The sequence below is a fragment of the Neofelis nebulosa genome, chromosome 12 (genome assembly GCF_028018385.1).
Source record: "Neofelis nebulosa isolate mNeoNeb1 chromosome 12, mNeoNeb1.pri, whole genome shotgun sequence".
Classification (NCBI taxonomy): Eukaryota; Metazoa; Chordata; class Mammalia; order Carnivora; family Felidae; genus Neofelis; species Neofelis nebulosa.
In genome coordinates, this window is record NC_080793.1 from 32410911 (window position 1) to 32423664 (window position 12754).

At 39.1% G+C, this 12754-nt stretch overlaps 1 protein-coding gene across 10 annotated transcripts in view; it reads right to left on the reverse strand.

Annotated features, from left to right (window-relative positions):
• The window catches only part of INVS (inversin), a 158490-nt gene that overhangs the window by 44125 nt on the left and 101611 nt on the right, over positions 1 to 12754 (reverse strand). For all 10 annotated transcript variants that reach the window (XM_058694766.1, XM_058694758.1, XM_058694760.1 and 7 more), the window contains 2 exons: positions 9689 to 9795; positions 2085 to 2297 (listed from right to left, as the gene is read on the reverse strand). In XM_058694766.1, the coding sequence (XP_058550749.1) occupies positions 2085 to 2297; positions 9689 to 9795 (320 nt within the window). The remainder of the gene's footprint in view (positions 1 to 2084; positions 2298 to 9688; positions 9796 to 12754) is intronic.

The window sequence follows — 12754 nt, forward strand, 5'->3', positions numbered from 1 at the left end:
TCAAAAAAAGTAATAAAAAAGTTTTTAAAATGAACTTCAGAAACTAAGAACTAAGAACAAAGAGGACCCATTGTCCATAGCCGTGAAACCAACCAGGATAACAACGAAGGGGGGGTTGGGCTAGATGGTCCCTTAATCCCCCTACTTTTTCAAACCCTCAGGACTTGGAGTCACAAAAGGCCTGGTTAGGAAAAAAAAATATTCTAAGGCTCTATTTATGCATGTCCTGAAGTGAAAGCCCTTCCTCTCTCTAGGAGATCTTCTGACAAATGGATTCTTGGTTCTCGGCTCTATGCTGACTCAGCAGTGCCTGTCCAAACTCTTGCCTCCCCCCCCCCCCCCCGCCCCGGGTATACGGCCACTAGGCAGCACTGCAGGCAAAGGAGAGAAGGAAGAGGCTGAGATCATTAACAGAGAAGACTGGGGCGGAGGTTCCACAGAACTGGAGAGTGCCTACAAGTCAGCTGGTCTAGTTTGTCATGTTTCATAGATGAAAAAACTGAGGCTCAGAGGACGGATGCTGTGTTACCCTACAACCCCTCTATTCTACTGGAAAGGGAGTTTGGGGACTCCAGGGCCCCCTCTCTATGCTAATGAAGTAGAATGTATTTGGACTAATACACTCTTTTTTCTTTTTTAATTTTTTTGGTGGGGGGGGGTGTGCAGGGTGGGGAGGATATACAAAGTCGTTGCCTTTGTACAGTCCCACCAACATATTCAGGTAGGTGTGACTTCAGATTCTGAAAACAGAGTCTCACCCATAAAAACCTGAGTTTATGGAAACATCAGATGGAAGGAAATATAGCATTCCATCCCTTACAGAGAATATTTAACTTACAACTCAGGATAATTTGCCATGTGTATTAAGTAATACCTACTTAACAGTTGTCACTCTCATGCAAGGAAATTTCCTAATAAGGATAGAAGAAGAGGCACATAGAGAGGCCTCAGGTTAAACTGGATTCTTTGGCAAAAGCGAAGAGAAGAGACCCTCATAAAGAGAACCGTGCAAGATAGTATTTCCTAGGATGCCACCAACTTCGGTAGCTTCAGTCACAGAAAATGATGTCTTCCTGTCAATCTCATCTACCAAAGGCCACCATTATGGTTAGCATCCCAGTTCACAGTGGCATTTAACTTCTCACTAAAATGGCTTATCCTGCCTTTTATTATTATTTCAAATTATTATTTATTACACACATGCTTCCCCCTTGTGGGCAAGAAATGGAAGGATTCAAGATTTAGAAACATTCACCATCCAGCCAGGAAGTTAAGATTCTGCCTGTTATCTTCTGCATCAGAGGTTTGGGGACCTATACCTCCTGATGCAATAGTCTCCTGATAAATAAAGCATCCCAACAAAGGTATCCAAGAAAAGGTAAACCAAGGCATAATCTAAAATCAATCACTTCTGGTAAAATAATCACACTGTGTATGTAATAGGCACACATGACTATTTTACATAGTCTATAAAAATAGCGTGAGATCCTTGAGGCAAAATCACTATTTTCTCTAAAGGCTCTAGCCAAGAGTTTTGTATGTACAGTAAGAACCCGGTCAATGTTTCGTGAACACATCACATGAGTTAGTACAGATTTGATAAGGAATAGGTGGGGAGGGCAAGTTATTCACACAACTTGGTCGCTTTAATCAAATCAAAACTAGACGCTTCTCATGAAGTAGGTTAGATACTGGTGTTGGTTTCCTGTGGAAAGGCAGGAAAGGAAGGAGGAGGAGCAGTTATCTCTCTGTAGCTTCCTGTAGGTAAGCTCCTGCCCCCCACTCCTTGCCATCGTGGCTGTGGCAATGGTTTGTCCCTGGGTTGGAACCGGAGGGGCTAACCTAGACGAACAGCCAGCCACCAAGTAGAGACTGGGCCTTGGTCCTTCCCTGTAGCCTCAGTGCCCCGTAGGCCTGGTGGGCAAAAGGGGGCGGGGTGTGACACAGGGACAGGGATCAAAATTATCTCTTTCTGATCCTCTTCGGATTCCTCCTCCTGGCCACTGCCCACCCCCCCGCCCCACGTGCCCCCTTCCACCCTGATTCTGGGCTGTGAGAACATAATGTCCACAGCTCTCACTTACTTGGCAGCAGCATCTTTTCTCAACTGTTCGTGCTTCATGAGGAGATTTTTCCGATCTCGAAAAGCTTTTCTGACCTTGTACCCTTTGTAGACCGCCTGGATTTTGAAGGCAGCGATGTCTTGTATGGCTGCGATGGACAGGGCGCCGTGCTCCAACATGAACTGGATCACTTCATGGCGCTCACCGAGCAAGGCATAGTCAAGGGGAGTGTACCTGAAGGAGGAAGGTATTTTGTAAGTGTTGGCATGTAACCTGAGGTACAGTTCAGCTGGCAATATTATGCAGCAAAGGAAACTTCATTTTGAGATGTGGACTCTTCCTCAGGCAAGGCTATCTTGTGTACTCCAGGGCTGTTCCTTTTTTTTCCTGAGGGGACAAAACAAGGCAGGAGCTGGGGTCAGGTGCTTTGTGTCACTGACCATGATGGTTCCTGGGTCTTGCTTGCTGGCTCACAAACCGGGGGCTATAGGAACACATGATCACTTTTCTTCTTCCCCATGTGCCAAATAATACCCTGCTCCTATCTGAAAAAGTACTGCAGATAATTTCCTGTGGGACTCATAAGTTTAAGCCTGGGACTACTGATAGTTAATGCTTGTGAAATAAAAAATACATCTCCAAATGGACAGATTTAGTATATGATGAGGATGGCTCTTTAAATCAGAAAGCATTTATTAAGTAGTTTTGGGACAGCTGCATAGCCATCTGGAAAAAAAAGAGAAAGATTCTTATATCACATTTTACATGAAAATGAGTTCTGGATGAAGCAAAGACCTAAATATAGAAAAAGAAACCATGGAAGTACTAGAAGAAACCAGGGAAGACTTTTTAAAAAATTAGAGTGGGAAGGTCTTTTCTAATAAAAATAGTACAAAACTCAAAACTGTGAGAGAAGATTGACAAATCCAACTACATAAAAATAACAAAATTTTGCAGGGCAAAAAACACCAAAAACAAAGATAAAAGAGAGTCCTCAGAACAGGAAACACTGATGGCTCCTAAATATAAAAAAATATGTGCAGCTTCACTCATTTAAGAGAAATATAAATTAAGACTAACAAGGAGAGTTAGGTTAGCTAACCAATGAGCAGGTTAGCAAAGATTAGAAAGTTTAATAACCCACTGTGCTGGTAAGGATGCAAAGACAGGCTCCCTATGTACTACTTTAATCTTCAGAAAGACCAATTGGGCAGTATCTATCAAAATTGTTCCCACATCTGTCCTCTGGCATTTCACTTGCAGGCATATATTCCAGAGACCTGCTCTCGTGCGTGCGTGCGTGCGTGCGTGCGTGCGTGTGTGTGATGCTTTCTATGTAAGGATATTCACAGAGGCACAGTTTGAAATAGTTGAATGGAAACAACCTCAGGATCCATCAACAGAATACTGCTTACATAAAGTACAGGCCATTTGTGTAATGAAGTCATCTCTATAATGCAGCCATTACTGTGGCATGTGAATAAAATAAGGAACAATGTCCAGGATGTCTTGTTAAATGAAGAAAAAGAAAACAATTAAGCAACAGAACAGTATTATGGCATGCTCCTTTTGAATAAAAAAAAGAGAACATATCCCTGTATTCTTATTGATGTAAAATATATCTTTAGAAGTTTACCAAGAAACTGGTTGACAGCGACATCTCTGGGGAGGAAACTGGTTGTCTCAGAGGCAGGGGTAGGAGGGACATTAAGTTTTAACTGAATGCTTTTTTATGCCTTTTATTTATTTATTTTTAATGTTTATTTATTTTTGAGAGAGGGAGAGAGACAGAGTGTGAGTGGGGAGGGGCAGAGAGAGAGGGAGACACAGAATCCGAAACAGGTTCCAGGCTCTGAGCTGTCAGCACAGAGCCCAACACGGGGATCGAACCCACGAACCGTGGGATCATGACCTGAGCCGAAATCAAGAGTTGGATGCTTAACCAACTGAGCCACCCAGGTGCCCCTTTTATGCCTTTTTATACCTTTTAAATTCTGTACACTGTGCATACCTTTTTGATAAATATATTATTTAGAAAAGATGGGTTTTATTGTCATATAGCTATATATTTGAATCTCAACTGGCTACTTTCTAGATGTATAATTTTGGGCAAATTCCTTTCTTAAAATATATCCTTTCTATTTCTGGAAATATAAAATAATTGGATAAATACACAGAAGAAAATAACAGTCATCTATTCCCCCACCCCCCCTTAGAATTAATCAGTGTTGTTATCTCGGCAGGTATGTTTTTTAAATGATTACTTTGTAATAATGACATATATTTTAAGTATTAAAATAATGCAAAAAAATAAAAAATTGAAGTAAAATAAAATCCCAACTCCACCTTCCAACAATGGTAATGCTGACTGTCACTTCTTAACCAACTTACCTCTCCTCACTACAGATTTGGCATGAAGAATAAATGAAATAATAAATCCAAAGAAGATAACACTGTGCCTGGCATAAAAGAAGCAATTAATAAATGTCAGCTGTTGTCGTTATTATTATAGGACATGCACTGCATCAGGGTTTGTGATACCATGGTCACATGTCATCGATATTGTTCCCACAGGACCCAAGCTAGGAGTTATGGCCACCTAACAACTGCTACTGATCTGATTCCTCTCTGGGAGACTGTTACTAATCCAACACAATCAGAGGTGTTAGGAAGAAATGATCAGCTGATTTATGAGGTGGAAAAACTGATGATTATATGGATGCATGATTAGACACAGAAAATCATCCAGTGATTATAGAGATTTTCTCTCTTCAAAATTCACCTGACAGTCATAGACGTCAATGGAGGAGATTTTTCAGTATAAGCAAAGGGTGGTTTGGTCACTTCTACAAGGAAACTGAATTCAGAAGGAAGTCTGTATGTTAAAATTAAGAAACTCTCATTTTTAGGACATCTTGATCTGTCTTCGCTGTTCAGGGACCAGAAGGCCCTATGGTAGAGGTGCCAACATAAACTTTAAAAACATTATCTAGGGGCGCCTGGGTGGCGCAGTCGGTTGAGCCTCCGACTTCAGCCAGGTCACGATCTCGCGGTCCGTGAGTTCGAGCCCCGCGTCAGGCTCTGGGCTGATGGCTCGGAGCCTGGAGCCTGTTTCCGATTCTGTGTCTCCCTCTCTCTCTGCCCCTCCCCCGTTCATGCTTTGTCTCTCTCTGTCCCAAAAATAAATAAAAAACGTTGAAAAAAAAAAAAAACATTATCTATAAGTAGGTAGTGTCTTGTAAATTCAGAAGAACTTTAAAATTTTTCACTATATATTCTATTTAAAAATTTTATTATTTAAAAAAAATTTAATTCTAGTATAGTTAACATACTGTACTGAATTAGTTTCAGGTGCACAATACAGTGATGAAGTGATCAAGATAAGTGTAATCACTATGTATTCTAAAATATCTTTCATGACCGTACTCTCTCCCAATGGAAAAAATTATCAGAGTCACAGAACTCTATGACAGTAGAGCTAAACTGAATTTTGGAGGTCTTTTGGCTTAACAGCTTCATTTCATAAATGAGTAAATAGATTCAGAAAGTTTAAGCAACTTGCTGAAGGTTATGTAACTAGTTCCCTGCAGAACCCAGACCTGAACTAAGACTGTATGACTCCCTGTTCAGTAATCCTTCCACAGCACATCTATCAGTCCTGGAATATAATCCTTGTACAGAATGAAGCTGCTTCTCAAATCAACGTGCAAATTACGTATGCATTTAGTAGGTTTGATCATCTTTTCTAGAATTACTAATAGGAGTGTCTTTTTCACACAGTATACAAGCAGGATTATCAAAATCTGGTGTGTGAAAGTAAGGCCCAACCTCTGCCTTTGCTATATCTCTCAGGCCACTTGTGGATGGAAAATTATATTTTAAATATCTTTATCATGAAAAACTGTATTTTTATTATGAGAAACTTCAAGCATAAAAATAGCATAATAACCATTTACATGCTCATTACCCAAATTTAACAATTAGCAAGATTTCTGCCACATTTGCTTCCTCCAACTCCTTTCTTATTATTTTTGGTGAAGTGTTTTAAAGCAAATCCTAGAACTCCTAGTATTTAATCATTCTGCACTACGGTATTGATCCATAAATAATGTGGACATGAGCACAACGTCATTACAGTATTCAGCAAAATTAACAGGAATTCCTTAGCAAAATCTAGTACCCACTCCAAACACAGATTTCCCCAAATTTCTAAAAAAATGCCTTCTTTATAATTGGCTTATTCAAATTAGGATTCTTAGTCAATATTTGATTCATGGAAACACAGTCCAAACATCCAGAAATATTTTAAGACCAAAGTCTATGCCTAGTGTTTGGGCACTGACCATATTGCAAATTACTACTATTGAATCTTTCTTCACCCCAAATTCAATTTAGAAACACTCAAGTGCTGTGAATATTCCCATCGATGCCGGAGGGTGGCTGTCAGATAGTTATTGACTGAAAGCCAGAGGTAGTTGGCAAAAATTATGTCTATACAGTGCACATCAAGTGCTTGGTGTCAGTGCATGAGAAGTAAAAATTAGCACCATGTTGATGGTAACCAGTCAAGAAACAATGTAGATAAAGCCAAGAGACAAGATACAATCGGCCTTGCCTGTGCAGGAATGGTCTGATGGGATGAGTGGAAGGCCTAAACTGGAATGTCAATAAACATCAAAGGCAGAGCCGGGTTCTGACATTTGCACGTCAAGGTGCACTGCTGATGAAACATTAAAGGAGACTGGGATATTGCCACTGTCTCTTTTCATCTAAAGATTGGCAAGTACAGTTAGGAGGATTTTTCCTTCGGTCTTTTGGTCTGTAATTAACATATGTTTACTCTAGGAGGCAGTAAGCACCTTAATTCATACTCTTACTTAGGCCTGAAATTTAAGGCTTCCCCTAAAAATGGGAACTGAATTACAACAACAAATGTTTTTACTGTTTCCTAAGAAAACAGCAGTCAGGCAGTAAATACTGTTATAGAATAAATCCTTTCTAATAGACCTAATAAATCACCACAAATTCCTTAGGATTCTTAACCTTTCCCTTTTGCCTTTATGGGATTTCTAAGAGCGAAATCTTCTCTCTCACATATCTGCTTTCATGTCAAAACCTCAGCCTTGAGGATTCTGCTTGGCTTTCCAGCTTCCTTCAATGTCCAAACCCCTAAATCTTCGAGTCTTCTTGGTTTCGCAGTTGTCTTTTGACTATAATAGAGACAGTGAGTTCTTTATACAACCCCTTCCAAAGTAAGACATACTAGTCTGATTTACCTAATACTGTATGTACTCGAAGAATTCCAGAGTTTCTTTCTTTCTTTTTTGTTTTTTTAAAATTTTTTTTAACATTTATTTATTTTTGAGACAGAGAGAGACAGAGCATGAATGGGAAAGGATCAGAGAGAGAGGGAGACACAGAATCCGAAACAGGCTCCAGGCTCTGAGCTGTCAGCACAGAGCCCGACGTGGGGCTCGAACTCACGGACTGCGAGATCATGACCTGAGCCGAAGTTGGCCGCTTAACTGACTGAGCCACCCAGGCACCCCTGTTTTTTTTCTTTAAAGTTCATTTATTTTGAGAGAGACTGAGACAGCACAAGTAGGGGAGGGGCAGAGAGAGAGGGAGAGAGAATCTCAAGCAGGCTCCACTCTGCTAGCGCAGAGCCTGATGTGGGGCTTGAATCCACGAAGCTGTGAGATCATGACCTGAGCCAAAACCAAGAGTTGGATGCTTAACCAACTGAGCCACCCGGGCGCCCTAAAGAATTCCAGAAATTTCTAATGCAGGTGTGAGGCAGGGGAAGCTACTGGGAGCCTGAAAGCATCAACTCAACAATGCAAGTTATTTACTGAGCACTAACTTCCTGAAAAGCACTGTGAGCAACACAGAGATGACAATTCTCTTCAGGAGTTCTCTGCTAACACAGAAAAAGGATTACATAAAATTATCAGATAAAGTGAAGTGTGCTAAGTGCTATACAAACCCACAGTGTGGGGGAGAGCTTTGTTTGGAACACCTGCCTCGGGGATCAGAATAATCTTCTTAGATGGGACTGCATTTGAATGGAGGAATGACGTGACTAACAATTATATTAGAAATATGATTTAGGGAGGCTACTTGGGAACCAAATGAACTGAAGGAGGGAAATTTCAAAGGGTGCAGAACAGCAAGGAGGCATTGCGATAGTCCCGGGAATGAGTCAAAGAGGGCAAGATTTAGACAATGGTGCTGGTAATAAAAAGGAAACGACAGTGTGAACCAAGGAGAGACACTGAGTCTGAAAGACAGATTTAGAACTCACCGGCACCCAGGTGATTACTGAAGCCTCCGTGGAGATGGGCTGAGAGGAAAGATCTAATCCTTGAAGAATGTTTAAAAAATAAAAAAATGGAAAAGGAGCCAAAATAAATGGAGAAGGAGCAGACACAATTGCAAGAGAATCAGGAAACTAAACTGTCACAGAAGCTTGGAAAAGATAGTCTCAGTAAAGGTAAAGAAGAGGGGTCAGCAGAACCAGGCGATGCAGAAAGGCCAATGAGAGTAGACAGGAGGACCAACATATGATTTCTCAATGAGGAGTCTGTCAGAGACCACTCAGATACTGTTTCAGCGTAAATGTGAGGATAGAAGGCAGACAGCAAAGGCGGGAACTGTGAGTAAGGGTAAACGGAGCAGTGCAGGCACTCCGAGAGCAGGAGGGCTTTATAGGCAGAGAAGACAAACTTCAGAAAAGAAATAAATTGGAAAATAATAGGCGGAGGCTATCTTTAATGGGGAGGGGTTCTGAAAGTAGTGGGAGGGATGAAGGGGTTCACCCCAGAAAGGAGGAGCAGTTTTCCTGACACAAACAGGTGGCCTAGAAAAAGTGCCCCCTTCTCCACAAAATCTCCCACAGAACTGGCAGTGGTTATGGGGGTGGGGCTGGTGTCACGGGAGGAAGCACTGCAGTTATAGCATCCGTGAACAATGGTTCCAAAACACAGACCTGGCCAGGCAGAGCTCAGGTGTGGAAGTCACATGTTCAGAATCTTCCTAGATCCAAGATGGCCAACACTGTCTCCTGCTTAGACTTCACACTGTGTCTGCTCCTTTTTATTGGGCCTGGGCCCTGGGGCATAACTCCAGCCTAACTCTGAATCTTACATTATTCAATCCTCTCACCTTCTCCTTATTTTTCATGCCCCATGATGGCACCTCTGTCCACTAACTGATAATAACCTCTTTATCAGGAGAAATTTCTTGAACATAAGACACATTCTACTGTCCTAACCAAATTCCTAGGTCTGGTCAGTCAGGACTCCCCTGACTTTATGCCAGCTACAAGCCACAAGAACCTAAGTGTCCTCATCTGTAGAATGTGAGCTTGCCAGAAGTAATATCTAAAGTTCTGAATAATTTTAAAATCCCATGATTCTAAATCAACACTTTTCTTTAGGTTTAGGATTTCTTACTGTAGTGTGGTGTTTCTTATTGGTTTCTATGTGGTTACTTATTACTTCTGAACTAGTATCCAAATTTTTTTATATAAAATTTTTTAATATATTTTTTTATATAGAGATTTTTTCATATAGCAGAAAGGATGTGAGTTGAACAACAATACATTCTTTTCATCAACAGCTTACCTTTCTTCATTATTTTCCATCTGATTAGGAAAAGCAGCAAAGTCTAACAGTAATTTAATGGCATCAAGATATCCGTTGTTACAGGACCAGTGCAAAGCTGTTCTTCCCTATAAGTATAAACAAAAATCAGGTATATCTGGAGTAGGTATTTTTGGACACATACTTAATTATGAAAAGGGAAAATATTAAATATACAGTGGAGAAAATGGATGGTATCTTAACCAAGTGATCAAAATTAATACTATGTTAAAAGGAACGATATGTTTCTAGAGGTGATACCCCGAGAAGGATTCAATATCACTTGTATAATATTCTAACCAAAAATGTAAAACTTAAGTCTAATTATGAGGAATCATAAGGCAAACTCCAATTGAGTGAGATTCTACAAAATAAATGACCTGTATTCTTAAAAAAAAATTTAATACCATGAAAAATAAAGAAGGCATGAAGCATTGCCAGAGATACAAGGGGGATATTTCATAGTTTTAAAGAAGTCAAAGAGGAAGATATCACAACCCTAAATCTGTATGCCACAGCTATTAAATATACAGAACAAAAAATGACAAAATTAAAAGGGGAGATGGTCAAATCCATAATCACGGTGAGAGATTTTTAACCCGTCCTTTGTAATAGTTCATAGAACAAATAAATAAAAGAGCAGTAAAGATATAGAAGACCTGAACAATACAGTAAAAAACTTTGATCTAAGTGATATATAACATTGCATCCAACTATGACACAATTAGTATTCTTTTCAAGTGTACATAGAACGGTTACCAAAATCGATCATAGGCTGGGCCACAAAGAAAGCCTCAAAGGACTTTGAAGGATTAAAATAATTCTGAAATAAAGTAAAGTAAAATAAAATAAAATAAAATAAAATAAAATAAAATAAAATAAAACAAAACAAAATAAAATAAAATAATTGTGTTATTCTGATTGCTTTCTGACCACAGTAGAACTGAAGTTACAAATCAGTGTGGTAGACAGAATAAATGCATGCTTTTGCAAAGATGTCTACATCCTAATCTCTGGAATCTGTAACTATGTTATGATATTGGAGAGGGGGAATTGAGGTTGTAGATGGAATTAGGGTTGCTAATCAGCTGAACTTGAGATGGGGAGATTATCCTGGATGATCTGAGCAGGCCCAATGTAATCATACGGGTCCTTGTAACTGAAGGAGGGAGATGGGGGAGTGAGTGTCAGAGTGATGCAGTGTGAGGGTGACTCAGCTAGTCATTGCTAGCTTTGAGGATGGAGGAAGGGGGCCACAAGCCAACGAAGGAGGGCAGCATCTAGAAGCTGGAAAAATTAAGGAAACATTCTTTCCTAAAGCCTTCAAAAAGAATGCAATCTTGCCCACACTTTGATTTTTAGCCCCATGAGACCCATTTTGGACTTCTGACATCCAGAACAGTAAGATAATATATTTGCGCTGTTCTAAGCCACTAAGTTTGTGGTAATTTTTTTTTAGCAGCCAGGAGGAAACCAACATAATCAATAATCGAAAGATAATGAGAAAATGCCAAACTGCCTAGATATTAAACAATATGCTTCTAAATGATCTATGGGCCAAACAATAATCAAAATAGAAATTAGAAAATGTTTGAACCCAATTATAGTGATGGTGCAACTTTGTGTGTGTGTGTGTGTGTGTGTGTGTGTGAGAGAGAGAGAGAGAGAGAGAGAGAGAGAGAGAGAATCCGAAGCAGGCTCCATGCTCAGAGTGGAGCCGGACGCAGGGCTCAATCCCACGCTGTGATCATGATCTAGGCCAAAAATCAAGAGTTGGATGCTCAATTGACTGAGCCACCCAGATGCCCCAGTGATGGTACAACTTATCCAAACTTTCAGGGTAAAGCTAACGCAGGCTTAGAATAAGAATCATGTGTAAATACATATATTGGAAGTGAATACTAAAAAAAAAATCAATGATTTAAGCTTTCACCAAAAGAATCTTTAAAAAAATAGTAAATCAAACCTGAGGGAAGTAGATGGCAGGAAATAATAAAGATAAGAGTAAACACCAATGAAATAGTAAATAACTTCAAATATGGAAAATTAACAAAGACAGTAAGTCCTTTGAAAAGATGAATAAGATGGAAAAATTTTTTTAAAAAGAAAAGAGACAACACACATTACCAATATATGAAATGAATAAGAGGAAATTACTATAGGTCCTATAGTCATAAAAAAGGTAAGAGAATATGTGACCAACCTTATGCAAAACATTTGATATTTTTAATAAAATGGATCAATTTCTCAAAAAATGCAACTTACCGTGGCTGAAAAGAAAATAATTAGAAATCTGAATAGTCTTGTATTTATTAGTGATGCTAAGTCAGTTATTAACACCTTTTACACAAAGAATACCTCTAGATAAGATGGCTTCACCAGGGAATTTTTCTGAACATTTAAAAGGAAGTAATATCAGTATTACACAAATTCTTTAGGAGAGTAAGAGGAACTACTTCCTAACTCCTTTTAATTCACCATGTAAACAGCAAAGAGGTAAAAAAAACATGTTGAAAGATGCAGAAATAGTATCTAACAAAAATTAAATGGCTAATTGTGAATAAAAAACCCCAATTCTTGGCAACTAGAAATACAAGGAAACCTATAGCAAACACCATATTCAATGGTGAAATAGTTAAAGCTTTCCCCTTGAGAAGCCAGAATGAATTAAGGGTGCTAACTATCACCAATTCTATTCAACATTGTATTGGAGGTCACAGTTCAATAAGGTATGATATTCACAGATGATATGGCTGTATATGCACATAATCCAAAACAGTACATAAGACCTAAAAACACTAGAAAGTAGCTTGGCATACTACTTATGTAAGAAACCAGCAACTTGTAAAAAAAAATGTAGAAGATACTACAGATTGCAAAAGATGCATTTCTAATAACATAGGTACAAGAACCATTTTTTACATATTTTTCATTATGTCACTTTCACATATAGGAACAATCCTGATAAATATATATTGAGTGAATTAATAGAAATTATATTTTCTGGCTTGGAAAAACATAATATGCCAGTATTTTTGAAGACTTAAT